Source organism: Oncorhynchus nerka, linkage group LG12, assembly GCF_034236695.1.
Source record: "Oncorhynchus nerka isolate Pitt River linkage group LG12, Oner_Uvic_2.0, whole genome shotgun sequence".
NCBI classification, from domain to species: Eukaryota; Metazoa; Chordata; class Actinopteri; order Salmoniformes; family Salmonidae; genus Oncorhynchus; species Oncorhynchus nerka.
This window is the reverse complement of record NC_088407.1, coordinates 76147975-76169022: the sequence shown is the minus strand read 5'-3', so window position 1 is coordinate 76169022 and position 21048 is coordinate 76147975. Positions and strand designations below refer to the sequence as shown.

Sequence of the window (21048 nt, the reverse complement as noted above, 5' to 3'; positions counted from 1 at the left end):
TCTACTGTGTGACCCTACTGTGTGGCTCTACTGTGTGACCCTACTGTGTGACCCTACTGTGTGACTCTACTGTTTGACTCTACTGTGTGACTACTGTGTGACCCTACTGGGTGACCCTACTGTGTGACTCTACTGTGTGACTCTACTGTGTGACCCTACTGTGTGACCCTACTGTGTGACCCTACTGGGTGACCCTACTGTGTGACTCTACTGTGTGACCCTACTGTGTGACTCTACTGTGTGACCCTACTGTGTGACCCTACTGTGACCCTACTGTGTGACCCTACTGTGTGACTCTACTGTGTGACTTCTGTGTGACCCTACTGTGTGACCTACTGTGTGACCCTACTGTGTGACCCTACTGTGTGACTCTACTGTGTGACTCTACTGTGTGACCCTACTGTGTGACCCTACTGTGTGGCTCTACTGCGTGACCCTACTGTGTGACCCTACTGTGTGACCCTACTGTGTGGCTCTACTGTGTGACCCTACTGTGTGGCTCTACTGTGTGACCCTACTGTGTGACCCTACTGTGTGACCCTACTGTGTGACTCTACTGTTTGACTCTACTGTGTGACTACTGTGTGACCCTACTGGGTGACTCTACTGTGTGACTCTACTGTGTGACCCTACTGTGTGACCCTACTGGGTGACCCTACTGTGTGACTCTACTGTGTGACCCTACTGTGTGACCCTACTGTGTGACTCTACTGTGTGACTTCTGTGTGACCCTACTGTGTGACCCTACTGTGTGACTCTACTGTGTGACTTCTGTGTGACCTACTGTGTGACCCTACTGTGTGACCCTACTGTGTGACTCTACTGTGTGACTCTACTGTGTGACCCTACTGTGTGACCCTACTGTGTGACTCTACTGTGTGACTCTACTGTGTGACCCTACTGTGTGACTCTACTGTGTGACCCTACTGTGTGACCCTACTGTGTGACTCTACTGTGTGACCCTACTGTGTGACCCTACTGTGTGACCCTACTGTGTGGCTCTACTGTGTGACCCTACTGTGTGACCCTACTGTGTGACCCTACTGTGTGACTCTACTGTTTGACTCTACTGTGTGACCCTACTGGGTGACCCTACTGTGTGACTCTACTGTGTGACTCTACTGTGTGACCCTACTGTGTGACCCTACTGTGTGACCCTACTGGGTGACCCTACTGTGTGACTCTACTGTGTGACCCTACTGTGTGACTCTACTGTGTGACCCTACTGTGTGACCCTACTGTGACCCTACTGTGTGACCCTACTGTGTGACTCTACTGTGTGACTTCTGTGTGACCCTACTGTGTGACCTACTGTGTGACCCTACTGTGTGACCCTACTGTGTGACTCTACTGTGTGACTCTACTGTGTGACCCTACTGTGTGACCCTACTGTGTGGCTCTACTGCGTGACCCTACTGTGTGACCCTACTGTGTGGCTCTACTGTGTGACCCTACTGTGTGGCTCTACTGTGTGACCCTACTGTGTGACCCTACTGTGTGACCCTACTGTGTGACTCTACTGTTTGACTCTACTGTGTGACTACTGTGTGACCCTACTGGGTGACTCTACTGTGTGACTCTACTGTGTGACCCTACTGTGTGACCCTACTGGGTGACCCTACTGTGTGACTCTACTGTGTGACCCTACTGTGTGACCCTACTGTGTGACTCTACTGTGTGACTTCTGTGTGACCCTACTGTGTGACCCTACTGTGTGACTCTACTGTGTGACTTCTGTGTGACCCTACTGTGTGACCTACTGTGTGACCCTACTGTGTGACCCTACTGTGTGACTCTACTGTGTGACTCTACTGTGTGACCCTACTGTGTGACCCTACTGTGTGACTCTACTGTGTGACTCTACTGTGTGACCCTACTGTGTGACCCTACTGTGTGACCCTACTGTGTGACTCTACTGTGTGACCCTACTGTGTGACCCTACTGTGTGACTTCTGTGTGACCCTACTGTGTGACCTACTGTGTGACCCTACTGTGTGGCTCTACTGCGTGACCCTACTGTGTGACTCTACTGTGTGACCCTACTGTGTGACCCTACTGTGTGGCTCTACTGTGTGACCCTACTGTGTGGCTATACTGTGTGACCCTACTGTGTGACCCTACTGTGTGACTCTACTGTTTGACTCTACTGTGTGACTACTGTGTGACCCTACTGGGTGACCCTACTGTGTGACTCTACTGTGTGACTCTACTGTGTGACCCTACTGTGTGACCCTACTGTGTGACCCTACTGTGTGACTCTACTGTGTGACTCTACTGTGTGACCCTACTGTGTGACCCTACTGTGTGACTCTACTGTGTGACTCTACTGTGTGACCCTACTGTGTGACCCTACTGTGACTCTACTGTGTGACTACTGTGTGACCCTACTGTGTGACCCTACTGTGTGACCCTGCTGTGTGACCTACTGTGTGACCCTACTGTGTGACCCTACTGTGTGACCCTACTGTGTGACTCTACTGTGTGACTTCTGTGTGACCCTACTGTGTGACCTACTGTGTGACCCTACTGTGTGGCTCTACTGTGTGACCCTACTGTGTGACCCTACTGTGTGACTCTACTGTTTGACTCTACTGTGTGACCCTACTGTGTGACTCTACTGTTTGACTCTACTGTGTGACTCTACTGTGTGACCCTACTGGGTGACCCTACTGTGTGACTCTACTGTGTGACCCTACTGTGTGACCCTACTGTGTGACCCTACTGTGTGACTCTACTGTTTGACTCTACTGTGTGACTACTGTGTGACCCTACTGGGTGACCCTACTGTGTGACTCTACTGTGTGACTCTACTGTGTGACCCTACTGGGTGACCCTACTGTGTGACTCTACTGTGTGACCCTACTGTGTGACCCTACTGTGTGACCCTACTGTGTGACCCTACTGTGTGACCCTACTGTGTGACCCTACTGTGTGACTCTACTGTGTGACCTACTGTGTGACCCTACTGTGTGACCCTACTGTGTGACCCTACTGTGTGACTCTACTGTGTGACCCTACTGTGTGACTCTACTGTGTGACCCTACTGTGTGACCCTACTGTGTGACTCTACTGTGTGACCCTACTGTGTGACCCTACTGTGTGACCCTACTGTGTGACTCTACTGTGTGACCCTACTGTGTGACCCTACTGTGTGACCCTACTGTGACCCTACTGTGTGACCCTACTGTGTGACTCTACTGTGTGACTTCTGTGTGACCCTACTGTGTGACTCTACTGTGTGACTTCTGTGTGACCCTACTGTGTGACCTACTGTGTGACCCTACTGTGTGACTCTACTGTGTGACTCTACTGTGTGACCCTACTGTGTGACCTACTGTGTGACCCTACTGTGTGACTCTACTGTGTGACCCTACTGTGTGACCCTACTGTGACCCTACTGTGTGACTCTGTGTGACCCTACTGTGTGACCTACTGTGTGACCCTACTGTGTGACCTACTGTGTGACCCTACTGTGTGACTCTACTGTGTGACTTCTGTGTGACCCTACTGTGTGACCCTACTGGTGACCCTACTGTGTGACCCTACTGTGTGACTCTACTGTGTGACCCTACTGTGTGACCCTACTGTGTGACCCTACTGTGACCCTACTGTGTGACCCTACTGTGTGACTCTACTGTGTGACTTCTGTGTGACCCTACTGTGTGGCTCTACTGTGTGACCCTACTGTGTGACTCTACTGTGTGACTCTACTGTGTGACCCTACTGTGTGACCCTACTGTGTGACTCTACTCTGTGACCCTACTGTGTGACTCTACTGTGTGACCCTACTGTGTGACCCTACTGTGTGACTCTACTGTGTGACCCTACTGTGTGACCCTACTGTGTGACCCTACTGTGTGACCCTACTGTGTGACCCTACTGGGTGACCCTACTGTGTGACTCTACTGTGTGACCCTACTCTGTGACCCTACTGTGTGACCCTACTGTGTGACCCTACTATGTGACTCTACTGTGTGACCCTCTGTGTGACCCTACTGTGTGACCCTACTGTGTGACCCTACTGTGTGACCCTACTGGGTGACCCTACTGTGTGACCCTACTGTGTGACTCTACTGTGTGACCCTACTGTGTGACCCTACTGTGTGACTGACCCTACTGTGTGACTCTACTGTGTGACCCTACTGTGTGACCCTACTGTGTGACCCTACTGTGTGACTACTGTGTGACCCTACTGTGTGACCCTACTGTGTGACTCTACTGTTTGACTCTACTGTGTGACTCTACTGTGTGACCCTACTGGGTGACCCTACTGTGTGACCTACTGTGTGACCCTACTGTGTGACCCTACTGTGTGACTCTACTGTGTGACCCTACTGTGTGACCCTACTGTGACCCTACTGTGTGACCCTACTGTGTGACCCTACTGTGTGACTCTACTGTTTGACTCTACTGTGTGACTACTGTGTGACCCTACTGGGTGAGCCTACTGTGTGACCCTACTGTGTGACTCTACTGTGTGACCCTACTGTGTGACTCTACTGTGTGACTCTACTGTGTGACCCTACTGTGTGACCCTACTGTGTGGCTCTACTGCGTGACCCTACTGTGTGACCCTACTGTGTGGCTCTACTGTGTGACCCTACTGTGTGGCTCTACTGTGTGACCCTACTGTGTGACCCTACTGTGTGACCCTACTGTGTGACTCTACTGTTTGACTCTACTGTGTGACTACTGTGTGACCCTACTGGGTGACTCTACTGTGTGACTCTACTGTGTGACCCTACTGTGTGACCCTACTGGGTGACCCTACTGTGTGACTCTACTGTGTGACCCTACTGTGTGACTCTACTGTGTGACTTCTGTGTGACCCTACTGTGTGACCCTACTGTGTGACTCTACTGTGTGACTTCTGTGTGACCCTACTGTGTGACCTACTGTGTGACCCTACTGTGTGACCCTACTGTGTGACTCTACTGTGTGACTCTACTGTGTGACCCTACTGTGTGACCCTACTGTGTGACTCTACTGTGTGACTCTACTGTGTGACCCTACTGTGTGACCCTACTGTGTGACCCTACTGTGTGACTCTACTGTGTGACCCTACTGTGTGACCCTACTGTGTGACTTCTGTGTGACCCTACTGTGTGACCTACTGTGTGACCCTACTGTGTGGCTCTACTGCGTGACCCTACTGTGTGACTCTACTGTGTGACCCTACTGTGTGACCCTACTGTGTGGCTCTACTGTGTGACCCTACTGTGTGGCTATACTGTGTGACCCTACTGTGTGACCCTACTGTGTGACTCTACTGTTTGACTCTACTGTGTGACTACTGTGTGACCCTACTGGGTGACCCTACTGTGTGACTCTACTGTGTGACTCTACTGTGTGACCCTACTGTGTGACCCTACTGTGTGACCCTACTGTGTGACTCTACTGTGTGACTCTACTGTGTGACCCTACTGTGTGACCCTACTGTGTGACTCTACTGTGTGACTCTACTGTGTGACCCTACTGTGTGACCCTACTGTGACTCTACTGTGTGACTACTGTGTGACCCTACTGTGTGACCCTACTGTGTGACCCTGCTGTGTGACCTACTGTGTGACCCTACTGTGTGACCCTACTGTGTGACCCTACTGTGTGACTCTACTGTGTGACTTCTGTGTGACCCTACTGTGTGACCTACTGTGTGACCCTACTGTGTGGCTCTACTGTGTGACCCTACTGTGTGACCCTACTGTGTGACTCTACTGTTTGACTCTACTGTGTGACCCTACTGTGTGACTCTACTGTTTGACTCTACTGTGTGACTCTACTGTGTGACCCTACTGGGTGACCCTACTGTGTGACTCTACTGTGTGACCCTACTGTGTGACCCTACTGTGTGACCCTACTGTGTGACTCTACTGTTTGACTCTACTGTGTGACTACTGTGTGACCCTACTGGGTGACCCTACTGTGTGACTCTACTGCGTGACTCTACTGTGTGACCCTACTGGGTGACCCTACTGTGTGACTCTACTGTGTGACCCTACTGTGTGACCCTACTGTGTGACCCTCTGTGTGACCCTACGTGTGACCCTACTGTGTGACCCTACTGTGTGACCCTACTGTGTGACTCTACTGTGTGACTCTACTGTGTGACCCTACTGTGTGACCCTACTGTGTGACCCTACTGTGTGACTCTACTGTGTGACCCTACTGTGTGACTCTACTGTGTGACCCTACTGTGTGACCCTACTGTGTGACTCTACTGTGTGACCCTACTGTGTGACCCTACTGTGTGACCCTACTGTGTGACTCTACTGTGTGACCCTACTGTGTGACCCTACTGTGTGACCCTACTGTGACCCTACTGTGTGACCCTACTGTGTGACTCTACTGTGTGACTTCTGTGTGACCCTACTGTGTGACTCTACTGTGTGACTTCTGTGTGACCCTACTGTGTGACCTACTGTGTGACCCTACTGTGTGACTCTACTGTGTGACTCTACTGTGTGACCCTACTGTGTGACCTACTGTGTGACCCTACTGTGTGACTCTACTGTGTGACCCTACTGTGTGACCCTACTGTGACCCTACTGTGTGACTTCTGTGTGACCCTACTGTGTGACCTACTGTGTGACCCTACTGTGTGGCTCTACTGTGTGACCCTACTGTGTGACTCTACTGTGTGACTTCTGTGTGACCCTACTGTGTGACCCTACTGTGTGACCCTACTGTGTGACCCTACTGTGTGACCCTACTGTGTGACCCTACTGTGTGACCCTACTGTGACCCTACTGTGTGACCCTACTGTGTGACTCTACTGTGTGACTTCTGTGTGACCCTACTGTGTGGCTCTACTGTGTGACCCTACTGTGTGACTCTACTGTGTGACTCTACTGTGTGACCCTACTGTGTGACCCTACTGTGTGACTCTACTCTGTGACCCTACTGTGTGACTCTACTGTGTGACCCTACTGTGTGACCCTACTGTGTGACTCTACTGTGTGACCCTACTGTGTGACCCTACTGTGTGACCCTACTGTGTGACTCTACTGTGTGACCCTACTGTGTGACCCTACTGTGTGACTCTACTGTGTGACCCTACTCTGTGACCCTACTGTGTGACCCTACTGTGTGACCCTACTATGTGACTCTACTGTGTGACCCTCTGTGTGACCCTACTGTGTGACCCTACTGTGTGACCCTACTGTGTGACCCTACTGTGTGACTCTACTGTGTGACCCTACTGTGTGACCCTACTGGGTGACCCTACTGTGTGACCCTACTGTGTGACTCTACTGTTTGACTCTACTGTGTGACCCTACTGTGTGACCCTACTGTGTGACTCTACTGTGTGACTACTGTGTGACCCTACTGTGTGACCCTACTGTGTGACTCTACTGTTTGACTCTACTGTGTGACTCTACTGTGTGACCCTACTGGGTGACCCTACTGTGTGACTCTACTGTGTGACCCTACTGTGTGACCCTACTGTGTGACTCTACTGTGTGACCCTCTGTGTGACCCTACTGTGTGACCCTACTGTGTGACCCTACTGTGTGACCCTACTGTGTGACTCTACTGTTTGACTCTACTGTGTGACTACTGTGTGACCCTACTGGGTGAGCCTACTGTGTGACCCTACTGTGTGACTCTACTGTGTGACCCTACTGTGTGACCCTACTGTGTGACTCTACTGTGTGACCCTCTGTGTGACCCTACTGTGTGACCCTACTGTGTGACCCTACTGTGTGACCCTACTGTGTGACTCTACTGTTTGACTCTACTGTGTGACTACTGTGTGACCCTACTGGGTGACCCTACTGTGTGACTCTACTGTGTGACTCTACTGTGTGACCCTACTGGGTGACCCTACTGTGTGACCCTACTGTGTGACCCTACTGTGTGACCCTACTGTGTGACTCTACTGTGTGACCCTACTGTGTGACTCTACTGTGTGACTCTACTGTGTGACCCTACTGTGTGACCCTACTGTGTGACCCTACTGTGTGACTCTACTGTGTGACCCTACTGTGTGACCCTACTGTGTGACCCTACTGTGTGACCCTACTGTGTGACTCTACTGTGTGACTTCTGTGTGACCCTACTGTGTGACCCTACTGCGTGACCCTACTGTGTGACTCTACTGTGTGACCCTACTGTGTGACTCTACTGTGTGACTCTACTGTGTGACCCTACTGTGTGACCCTACTGTGTGACTCTACTGTGTGACCCTACTGTGTGACCCTACTGTGACCCTACTGTGTGACTTCTGTGTGACCTACTGTGTGACCCTACTGTGTGACCCTACTGTGTGGCTCTACTGCGTGACCCTACTGTGTGACTCTACTGTGTGACCCTACTGTGTGACCCTACTGTGTGGCTCTACTGTGTGACCCTACTGTGTGGCTATACTGTGTGACCCTACTGTGTGACCCTACTGTGTGACTCTACTGTTTGACTCTACTGTGTGACTACTGTGTGACCCTACTGGGTGACCCTACTGTGTGACTCTACTGTGTGACTCTACTGTGTGACCCTACTGTGTGACCCTACTGTGTGACTCTACTGTGTGACTCTACTGTGTGACCCTACTGTGTGACCCTACTGTGTGACTCTACTGTGTGACTCTACTGTGTGACCCTACTGTGTGACCCTACTGTGACTCTACTGTGTGACTACTGTGTGACCCTACTGTGTGACCCTACTGTGTGACCCTGCTGTGTGACCTACTGTGTGACCCTACTGTGTGACCCTACTGTGTGACCCTACTGTGTGACTCTACTGTGTGACTTCTGTGTGACCCTACTGTGTGACCTACTGTGTGACCCTACTGTGTGGCTCTACTGTGTGACCCTACTGTGTGACCCTACTGTGTGACTCTACTGTTTGACTCTACTGTGTGACCCTACTGTGTGACCCTACTGTGTGACTCTACTGTTTGACTCTACTGTGTGACTCTACTGTGTGACCCTACTGGGTGACCCTACTGTGTGACTCTACTGTGTGACCCTACTGTGTGACCCTACTGTGTGACCCTACTGGGTGACCCTACTGTGTGACTCTACTGCGTGACTCTACTGTGTGACCCTACTGGGTGACCCTACTGTGTGACTCTACTGCGTGACTCTACTGTGTGACCCTACTGGGTGACCCTACTGTGTGACTCTACTGTGTGACCCTACTGTGTGACCCTACTGTGTGACTCTACTGTGTGACCCTACTGTGTGACCCTACTGTGTGACCCTACTGTGTGACTCTACTGTGTGACTCTACTGTGTGACCCTACTGTGTGACCCTACTGTGTGACCCTACTGTGTGACTCTACTGTGTGACCCTACTGTGTGACCCTACTGTGTGACCCTACTGTGTGACTCTACTGTGTGACCCTACTGTGTGACCCTACTGTGTGACCCTACTGTGTGACTCTACTGTGTGACCCTACTGTGTGACCCTACTGACCCTACTGTGACCCTACTGTGTGACTCTACTGTGTGACTTCTGTGTGACCCTACTGTGTGACTCTACTGTGTGACTTATGTGTGACCCTACTGTGTGACCTACTGTGTGACCCTACTGTGTGACTCTACTGTGTGACTCTACTGTGTGACCCTACTGTGTGACCTACTGTGTGACCCTACTGTGTGACTCTACTGTGTGACCCTACTGTGTGACCCTACTGTGACCCTACTGTGTGACTTCTGTGTGACCCTACTGTGTGACCTACTGTGTGACCCTACTGTGTGGCTCTACTGTGTGACCCTACTGTGTGACTCTACTGTGTGACTTCTGTGTGACCCTACTGTGTGACTCTACTGTGTGACCCTACTGTGTGACCCTACTGTGTGACTCTACTCTGTGAATCTACTGTGTGACTCTACTGTGTGACCCTACTGTGTGACTCTACTGTGTGACCCTACTGTGTGACCCTACTGTGTGACTCTACTGTGTGACTTCTGTGTGACCCTACTGTGTGACCCTACTGTGTGACTCTACTGTGTGACTTCTGTGTGACCCTACTGTGTGACCCTACTGTGTGACTCTACTGTGTGACCCTACTGTGTGACCCTACTGTGTGACCCTACTGTGTGACCCTACTGTGTGACTCTACTGTGTGACCCTACTGGGTGACCCTACTGTGTGACTCTACTGTGTGACCCTACTCTGTGACCCTACTGTGTGACCCTACTGTGTGACCCTACTATGTGACTCTACTGTGTGACCCTCTGTGTGACCCTACTGTGTGACCCTACTGTGTGACCCTACTGTGTGACCCTACTGTGTGACTCTACTGTGTGACCCTACTGTGTGACCCTACTGTGTGACCCTACTGTGTGACTCTACTGTTTGACTCTACTGTGTGACCCTACTGTGTGACCCTACTGTGTGACTCTACTGTGTGACTACTGTGTGACCCTACTGTGTGACCCTACTGTGTGACTCTACTGTGTGACCCTACTGTGTGACTCTACTGTGTGACCCTACTGGGTGACCCTACTGTGTGACTCTACTGTGTGACCCTACTGTGTGACCCTACTGTGTGACTCTACTGTGTGACCCTCTGTGTGACCCTACTGTGTGACCCTACTGTGTGACCCTACTGTGTGACCCTACTGTGTGACTCTACTGTTTGACTCTACTGTGTGACTACTGTGTGACCCTACTGGGTGACCCTACTGTGTGACCCTACTGTGTGACTCTACTGTGTGACCCTACTGTGTGACCCTACTGTGTGACTCTACTGTGTGACCCTCTGTGTGACCCTACTGTGTGACCCTACTGTGTGACCCTACTGTGTGACCCTACTGTGTGACTCTACTGTTTGACTCTACTGTGTGACTACTGTGTGACCCTACTGGGTGACCCTACTGTGTGACTCTACTGTGTGACTCTACTGTGTGACCCTACTGGGTGACCCTACTGTGTGACCCTACTGTGTGACCCTACTGTGTGACCCTACTGTGTGACTCTACTGTGTGACCCTACTGTGTGACCCTACTGTGTGACTCTACTGTGTGACCCTACTGTGTGACCCTACTGTGTGACCCTACTGTGTGACTCTACTGTGTGACCCTACTGTGTGACCCTACTGTGTGACCCTACTGTGTGACCCTACTGTGTGACTTCTGTGTGACCCTACTGTGTGACCCTACTGCGTGACCCTACTGTGTGACTCTACTGTGTGACTTCTGTGTGACCCTACTGTGTGACCCTACTGTGTGACCCTACTGTGTGGCTCTACTGTGTGACCCTACTGTGTGACCCTACTGTGTGACCCTACTGTGTGACTCTACTGTTTGACTCTACTGTGTGACTACTGTGTGACCCTACTGGGTGACCCTACTGTGTGACTCTACTGTGTGACTCTACTGTGTGACCCTACTGTGTGACCCTACTGTGTGACCCTACTGTGTGACTCTACTGTGTGACTCTACTGTGTGACCCTACTGTGTGACCCTACTGTGTGGCTCTACTGTGTGACCCTCTGTGTGACCCTACTGTGTGACTCTACTGTGTGACCCTACTGGGTGACCCTACTGTGTGACTCTACTGTGTGACCCTACTGTGTGACCCTCTGTGTGACCCTACTGTGCAACCCTACTGTGTGACTCTACTGTGTGACCCTACTGTGTGACCCTACTGTGTGACTCTACTGTGTGGCTCTACTGTGTGGCTCTACTGTGTGACTCTACTTTGTGACCCTACTGTGTGACTCTACTGTGTGACCCTACTGTGTGACTCTACTGTGTGACCCTACTGTGTGACTGTACTGTGTGACCCTACTGTGTGACCCTACTGTGTGACCCTACTGTGTGACTCTACTGTGTGACCCTACTGTGTGGCTCTACTGTGTGACCCTACTGGGTGACCCTACTGTGTGACCCTACTGTGTGACTCTACTTTGTGACCCTACTGTGTGACTCTACTGTGTGACCCTACTGTGTGACTCTACTGTGTGACCCTACTGTGTGACCCTACTGTGTGACCCTACTGTGTGACTCTACTGTTTGACTCTACTGTGTGACTACTGTGTGACCCTACTGGGTGACCCTACTGTGTGACTCTACTGTGTGACTCTACTGTGTGACCCTACTGTGTGACCCTACTGTGTGACCCTACTGTGTGACTCTACTGTGTGACTCTACTGTGTGACCCTACTGTGTGACCCTACTGTGTGACCCTACTGTGTGGCTCTACTGTGTGACCCTCTGTGTGACCCTACTGTGTGACTCTACTGTGTGACCCTACTGTGTGACCCTACTGTGTGGCTCTACTGTGTGACCCTCTGTGTGACCCTACTGTGTGACCCTACTGTGTGACTCTACTGTGTGACCCTACTGTGTGACCCTACTGTGTGACCCTACTGTGTGACCCTCTGTGTGACCCTACTGTGCGACCCTACTGTGTGACTCTACTGTGTGACCCTACTGTGTGACCCTACTGTGTGACCCTACTGTGTGACTCTACTGTGTGGCTCTACTGTGTGGCTCTACTGTGTGACTCTACTTTGTGACCCTACTGTGTGACTCTACTGTGTGACCCTACTGTGTGACTCTACTGTGTGACCCTACTGTGTGACTCTACTGTGTGACCCTACTGTGTGACCCTACTGTGTGACTCTACTGTGTGACCCTACTGTGTGGCTCTACTGTGTGATCCTACTGGGTGACCCTACTGTGTGACCCTACTGTGTGACTCTACTGTGTGACCCTACTGTGTGACTCTACTGTGTGACCCTACTGTGTGACCCTACTGTGTGACTCTACTGTGTGACCCTACTGTGTGACTCTACTGTGTGACCCTACTGTGTGACCCTACTGTGTGACCCTACTGTGTGTCTCTACTGTGTGACCCTACTGTGTGACTCTACTGTGTGACCCTACTGTGTGACTCTACTGTGTGACCCTACTGTGTGACCCTACTGGGTGACCCTACTGTGTGACTCTACTGTGTGACTCTACTGTGTGACCCTACTGTGTGACCCTACTGTGTGACTCTACTGTTTGACTCTACTGTGTGACTACTGTGTGACCCTACTGGGTGACCCTACTGTGTGACTCTACTGTGTGACTCTACTGTGTGACCCTACTGTGTGACCCTACTGTGTGACCCTACTGTGTGACTCTACTGTGTGACTCTACTGTGTGACTCTACTGTGTGACCCTACTGTGTGACCCTACTGGGTGACCCTACTGTGTGACTCTACTGTGTGACCCTACTGTGTGACCCTCTGTGTGACCCTACTGTGTGACCCTACTGTGTGACTCTACTGTTTGACTCTACTGTGTGACTACTGTGTGACCCTACTGGGTGACCCTACTGTGTGACTCTACTGTGTGACTCTACTGTGTGACCCTACTGTGTGACCCTACTGTGTGACCCTACTGTGTGACTCTACTGTGTGACTCTACTGTGTGACCCTACTGTGTGACCCTACTGTGTGACCCTACTGTGTGGCTCTACTGTGTGACCCTCTGTGTGACCCTACTGTGTGACCCTACTGTGTGACTCTACTGTGTGACCCTACTGTGTGACCCTACTGTGTGGCTCTACTGTGTGACCCTCTGTGTGACCCTACTGTGTGACCCTACTGTGTGACTCTACTGTGTGACCCTACTGTGTGACCCTACTGTGTGACCCTACTGTGTGACCCTCTGTGTGACCCTACTGTGCGACCCTACTGTGTGACTCTACTGTGTGACCCTACTGTGTGACCCTACTGTGTGACCCTACTGTGTGACTCTACTGTGTGGCTCTACTGTGTGGCTCTACTGTGTGACTCTACTTTGTGACCCTACTGTGTGACTCTACTGTGTGACCCTACTGTGTGACTCTACTGTGTGACCCTACTGTGTGACTCTACTGTGTGACCCTACTGTGTGACCCTACTGTGTGACTCTACTGTGTGACCCTACTGTGTGGCTCTACTGTGTGATCCTACTGGGTGACCCTACTGTGTGACCCTACTGTGTGACTCTACTGTGTGACCCTACTGTGTGACTCTACTGTGTGACCCTACTGTGTGACCCTACTGTGTGACTCTACTGTGTGACCCTACTGTGTGACTCTACTGTGTGACCCTACTGTGTGACCCTACTGTGTGACCCTACTGTGTGTCTCTACTGTGTGACCCTACTGTGTGACTCTACTGTGTGACCCTACTGTGTGACTCTACTGTGTGACCCTACTGTGTGACCCTACTGGGTGACCCTACTGTGTGACTCTACTGTGTGACTCTACTGTGTGACCCTACTGTGTGACCCTACTGTGTGACTCTACTGTGTGACCCTACTGTGTGACTCTACTGTGTGACCCTACTGTGTGACCCTACTGTGTGACTCTACTGTGTGACCCTACTGTGTGACCCTACTGTGTGACCCGTGTTGGCGTGACACAGTATACACTCCCGTAAAAGGGACTATCACTTTGATCCCATGAATGGTCCGTCTTTACTCTGTCTATGAATTTCATTTCTCAAGCCCAGCTGTTTACTCCCCAAAAATTGATGGGTTGAATTACGTGAATTAAAATATGTTAGTTTGTACACACTAGTGTTGTTTGGGAGTGTGTTTGTGTATTTGACTAGGTGTATGTGTGTGTGTTCCATGTGTATATATACAGTGTGTGTGTGTAACGTCTCTATATTGACTCCCTGCAGGAGAAGACTCCAGGCCTGCTGTACCGTGTGTGTCGGGTGGCCCTGCCCCTCTGGCTCCTGCTGTTGGCTCTGCTCCTCTTTGCCTTCTTCCTGCCCTGGATGGAAGAAGCCTCCAGCTGCTCTCTGTCCAACAACTTCGCCCGCTCCTTCAACATCATGCTCCGTTACCACGGACCTCCACCCACATAGGAAAGGAGATATAGGATTATGAAGACCATTGCTCTTCACCCTCAATCCATTCTGTGCGTGTGTGTCAGTTTGGGTCAGTGAGTGTGTGTCAGTGTGTGAATGTGTTTCTGCTGTAGGTGTCAGTGTGTGGGTGGGTGACCTCAGCTGTTCTCACACAGTCAGGCCAATTCAACTCCTCTATCACACAGGCTGGCAGCACTTCACAGAGAACAGCACTCCACACTCCTATTCACACGACTACAGTAGCTAATGGCCACCAAACACTTAGCATAATGTTGGAGTAGTGAGCGGAGGTGATGTGGGATAAGGAGGTGGATTTTTATTGCCTTTATTTAAGGGGTGAAATGATGCTTACATGGTCTTAGATAACTTAGATAACTAACTGAGTGTGATCTGTCATATACCAAAAATACCTATCATGGTTTGCTGCCATTTTAAAGAATGGTGTGGATAACACTTTTTTAAACTGCCTTTAACCCTGATAAATAACATGATGCTTTTTTAAACTGCCTTTAACCCTGATAAATAACATGATGCTTTTTTAAACTGCCTTTAACCCTGATAAATAACATAATGCTTTTTTTAAACTGCCTTTAACCCTGATAAATAACATAATGCTTTTTTAAACTGCCTTTAACCCTGATAAATAACATGATGCTTTTTTAAACTGCCTTTAACCCTGATAAATAACATGATGCTTTTTTAAACTGCCTTTAACCCTGATAAATAACATAATGCTTTTTTTAAACTGCCTTTAACCCTGATAAATAACATAATGCTTTTTTTAAACTGCCTTTAACCCTGATAAATAACATAATGCTTTTTTAAACTGCCTTTAACCCTGATAAATAACATGATGCTTTTTTAAACTGCCTTTAACCCTGATAAATAACATGATGCTTTTTTAAACTGCCTTTAACCCTGATAAATAACATAATGCTTTTTTAAACTGCCTTTAACCCTGATAAATAACATGATGCTTTTTTAAACTGCCTTTAACCCTGATAAATAACATGATGCTTTTTTAAACTGCCTTTAACCCTGATAAATAACATAATGCTTTTTTAAACTGCATTTAACCCTGATAAATAACATAATGCTTTTTTAAACTGCCTTTAACCCTGATAAATAACATGATGCCTTTTCTTCTTGGATGAGTGTAAGATGTTTTTAGAGCTTTATTTTGAACCTGTACATGATGCCTGTTGCACAGATGACCTTTATCAATTGTAGCACTGAGTTAATGACAGCCTAGCGCTTCAAAGATCAGGAATAGTTGACATTCTAGATGCAGGATGTTCTATCATGAGTCAACTCAAATCTAACACATACCGATGATGATTAAGCAAGTCAGTCAGTAATGGTATACAGGATGTCCCACTTCTGACTGTCCAAATATACGTCCTACTTGTACTGTACTGTATTGTACTGTACTGTACTGTACTGTATTGTACTGTACTGTACTGTATTGTACTGTACTGTACTGTATTGTACTGTACTGTACTGTAGGCATGTTTCAACCATATGCTTCCCTTTCTCAAGGTTCTATGCTATATTTGAACACTTTCGTAATGATCCCTTGGCACAGTTAAACCGTTTGGTGAATATAGCAATTATAAAGCCTTGTACTATGGCCCCTGACTTTTTCTTGGACCACAGACAGAGTGTTCTAGATGCCAAATTTACTTTGGTTTTTATACGTAATGTTCAGCAGGGCCCAGATTATGAAATGGAAATAGCCGCTGTTATGGGAGAGGGGCCTTTTTTGAGCAGATTCTTAAAATGACGCAATGAACCTCTCAACCTTGACTTTTTCCCCTCTCGTTCTCTGTTGCTCGCTCGCGCTCTCTTTTTATCTCCCCTCTCTCTCCCCCTCTGTTTCTATCTCCCCTCTCTCTCCCCCTCTGTTTCTATCTCCCCTCTCTCTCCCCTTCTCTTTCTATCTCCCCTCTCTCTCCCCCTCTGTTTCTATCTCCCCTCTTTCTCCCCCTCTATTTCTTCCTCTCTCTCTCTTTCTACCATCTCCCTCCTCCTCCTCCCCTCTTTCTCCCCCTCTATTTCTTCCTCTCTCTCTCTTTCTACCATCTCCCTCCTCCTCCTCCCCTCTTTCTCCCCCTCTATTTCTTCCTCGCTCTCTCTTTCTACCATTCCCCCCTTCTCCCCCTCTATTTCTTCCTCTCTCTCTCTCTTTCTACCATCTCCCTCCTCCTCCTCCCCCCTCCCTCTCTCCCCTCCCTCTCTCTCCTCTCTCTCTCCTCCTCCCCCCTCCATCTCTCTCCTCCTCCCTCTCCCTTCTCCCCCCTCCCTCTCTCTCCTCCCTCTCTCTCCTCCATCTCTCTTCTCCCTCTCTCCTCACTCCCACTGATCTTGCGGTCCAGTGTGGACTTCTGTCATTCATTCACTTTTCTATTTGTCCCTGTACGTGTGTTTTACTGACCTAAGGTTTGCTAGGGAAATGGAGACCAAATCCAGTTATTCTATTAGTCTTTTATCACACACGTCTTTACGAGGTTATAACCCACAAATAGCTTGCCGATGTTTTAAATTTGATTACATTTGAACAGTTAGCTTTTGTTGGGAGTGGGGGACTGCGTGTGTTAGTTCGACTGAAGCCTGTCTCGTCTCAGAATGTTGAAGTATAATCTGTGTCTGTTCTCTGTCTGGGAAGGTCTCAGAGGGCTGTCTTCGTCTGTCATCGTGAACGTTAAATGACTGAACAACTTTATTCTTAAGGAAGAATAGAAGGAAAGTGCATGCCGGCCCTACTTGTACAAAACTGCATTGAAGGCATACATAGTATTACAGTTGAGTGTATGCTGGATTTGAACTGAATATTTATACCAGTCTACTGTTATCTATAAACAACTTGTGCAATGCGCTTCTTCAATATATTTATCCAACATATCTAGCTCTTAGGAGGCTTTTAAATGAATGTTAAACTTAAATACAATATATAGCACAAAATATCACCATACTTATACCACAGGGTAATATGCTGCATTCTTTTGAGTAGCAATGGCTACAGTGGGCCTACCTGCCAACTCTGCTTCTTGCACTGCTATATTGAGTAAGACACATATACACCCATTTACAATGGACACAGGTTCAAATGCCTAACCAGCCATGAACTGTATGTCTGTAGTCATACATGTGGACTTTCACTTGAACCTAAAGAAGTGCTCCTCTTGAAAGGAACTGGGAATCAAGGATAGGCGAAGGATAGTGGTGCGGGATGAAGGTCACAGTTAGCCCGGTTGCTAGTCTTTATAGCTACACTCCTTGACACGGAGTAGCCTTCAAGGAGTGGAATGTTAGCTAAGCAGACACTGGCATCAGGCTAGGTTGGAATATTATAATGTACTGTAGCAGATTTAGGGTTACGGTCATTTACAAAATTCCCAGGTTCTCCAAAAATCCTTGGAGGATTCTGGATTTCTTGCTTATTCCTTACGGATTCCGGCAATCTACCAACTGGGATTTCTGGAAAATCTGGGAATATTTGGAAAGTTACTAGAATTTTGCAACCCCTAATTAGATTAATCTGCAGTGCGTTATGGGCAGGAGTAGCTTTACTAAGTGCTCTGCTAAATGTATTCAAAATGGAATTAGCTTAGATTGGAAAAGTGTGTTATGCAAATTAGTATCTGCTTTACAAAAATGAAAGGCTTTTAAACACACATGTCGGCAGGAATGAACATTCAAAGCTTTTGTAAAACATTAAAATATTATACTCTATTTTGTTACTATATTTTGAAATGAACAAAATGCTTAATGTTTCAACACAGAGCTTTTATTTAACCAATATTTTTGTATTGTACTCAAACTGAAAATAAATATGCAATGTGTATACCTGACAGAAGTGTATGAAGTGTCAATCATTGTTGAACCTATAGCCTACTGATAAAAATATAAACGCAACATGCAACAATTTCAAATATTTTACAGTTCATGTAAGGAAATCAGTCAATTTAAATAAATTCATTAGTCAGTAATTTATGGAATTCACATGACTGAGCAGGAGCGCAGCCATTGGTGGGCCTGGGAGGGCACAGACCCACTGGGGATCCAGACCCAGCCAATCAGAATGAGTTTTTCCCCTACAAAAGGGCTTTATTACAGACAGAAATACTCCTCACTTACAGGGATGTAAATACATTTGTGCACAACATTTGAGAGAAATAAGCTTTTTGTGTGTATGCAACATTTCTGGGATCTTTTATTTCAGCTCCTGAAACATGGGACCAACACTTTACATGCTGCGTTTATATGTCTGTTCAGTACAGAATCACTCATGATGATTGCAGTCAAACTGCAGTGGTCTGAGGGGCTACGTCCGTTCTAGTGATACTATTTCTATTGTTGAGCCACTGTTGTTGTTGGGGGTAAATTACTAACTGGTTTAACATGAGGAGTAAAATGCCAGAGTTACCAGGTGTTAAGTGTAGCAGCCTGTTCTGTGCAGACTGGCAGGAGTTGTCTGGGCTAAAGGTTAGCTGATGACCTCTAGCAGTGGCTAGCTGACTACTAGCTAGTTAGCTGGTTAGCCCCTGTTGGGGGTTCCGGTTCAAAAGTAAATAAAATAGCAGATCCATACCACATTGGGTGAGGCGGATTGCTGGAGAGTATGTTGAAATTGAGGTTAAGAAAATATTTTTTAAATATATGTGAAGAAAAAATATATAAAAATATATATACATGGGACAAGACGAAGACAAAGACGTCTGACTGCTACGCCATCTTGGATGATTGCTTCACCAACTAGTTTCCTGTGATATGAAAAGAGGGTTAGGTCTGAACGTGTCTGATAGGCTGGACCACTGTGAACACACCAGTCACACTGACACCCAAAACCTGACACATACCAGTCACACTGGCACCTAAAACCTGATACACACCAGTCACACTGACACCCAAAACCTGACACATACCAGTCACACTGGCACCTAAAACCTGATACACACCAGTCACACTGACACCCAAAACCTGACACACACCAGTCACACTGACACCTAAAACCTGATACACACCAGTCACACTGACACCTAAAAGCTGATACACACCAGTCACACTGACACCCAAAACCTGACACACTGACACCTAAAACCTGATACACACCAGTCACACTGGCACCTAAAACCTGATACACACCAGTCACACTGACACCCAAAACCTGACACACTGACACCTAAAACCTGATACACACCAGTCACACTGACACCTAAAACCTGACACACACCAGTCACACTGACACCTAAAACCTGACACACTGACACCTAAAACCTGATACACACCAGTCACACTGACACCTAAAACCTGACACACACCAGTCACACTGACACCTAAAACCAGATACACACCAGTCACACTGACACCTAAAACCTGATACACACCAGTCACACTGACACCCAAAACCTGACACACACCAGTCACACTGACACCTAAAACCAGATACACACCAGTCACACTGACACCTAAAACCTGACACACACCAGTCACACTGACACCTAAAACCTGACACACAGCCTCACAGTCAAATATTTTTAGATTAACTAACTTCAAATTAATGACTCAGGACGTTGGGTTTGATACGAAAGCTTCTTGTTAGTAAGAATACTTGTTTACGTTACATTTAACAACAATTGTTTTGGTACTGAGCAATGCAGGTAAGATGCTGTCGGAAAGTCAGCCACAATCACCAGCACCTGCACATAATTGGCGTGTTATCACTCATTCCTCTCGCAAGGCATTCTGGGACTTGCAGTCAAAAAGCGTAATTCAACACAACCCAATACAATTACATATGCAAATAAATCTAAAGAAATATCTTTAGATACAGTTCAAATAATAAACTTAAACATTAACTCAAACACATTAAAGTTACAACAAATATGAAGCATTAGCTCCTGCTCTCTCTATATTTCTCTCTCTTGCGCTCTCTCTTTTTCTCTCTCTCTCTCTCTCTCTCTCTCTCTGTCTCTCTCTCTCTCTCTCTCTCTCTCTCTCTCTCTCTCTCTCTCTCTCTCTCTCTCTCATAGCTTTCTCCAGATCTCTCTGACATTATTTCTCTATCTTATTTCATCGTTGACAGTATGATTTTGTTAGATTTGACACTAACAAGAGAGCCATTTCCTCACTAAAGCCAGTGTTATGATATTCAGGCCTTCAGTACCGTGCTTATTTGTCTATTTTACTATACTGAGGTACTGTACACTCAACAGGAACTCTGCAGTTATGGGAAAACAGCTCAG

General features: G+C 48.1%; 1 protein-coding gene across 1 annotated transcript in view; it reads left to right on the top strand.

Moving 5' to 3' along the window:
* LOC115138832 (nesprin-3-like) overlaps window positions 1-16426 on the top strand; it is a 77661-nt gene extending 61235 nt beyond the window's left edge. Inside the window, exon 20 of the mRNA XM_065025801.1 lies at window positions 14612-16426. Within this exon, the coding sequence (XP_064881873.1) occupies window positions 14612-14800 (189 nt within the window). The 3' untranslated portion in view covers window positions 14801-16426. The remainder of the gene's footprint in view (window positions 1-14611) is intronic.
* The last annotated feature ends 4622 nt before the right edge of the window (window positions 16427-21048 follow it).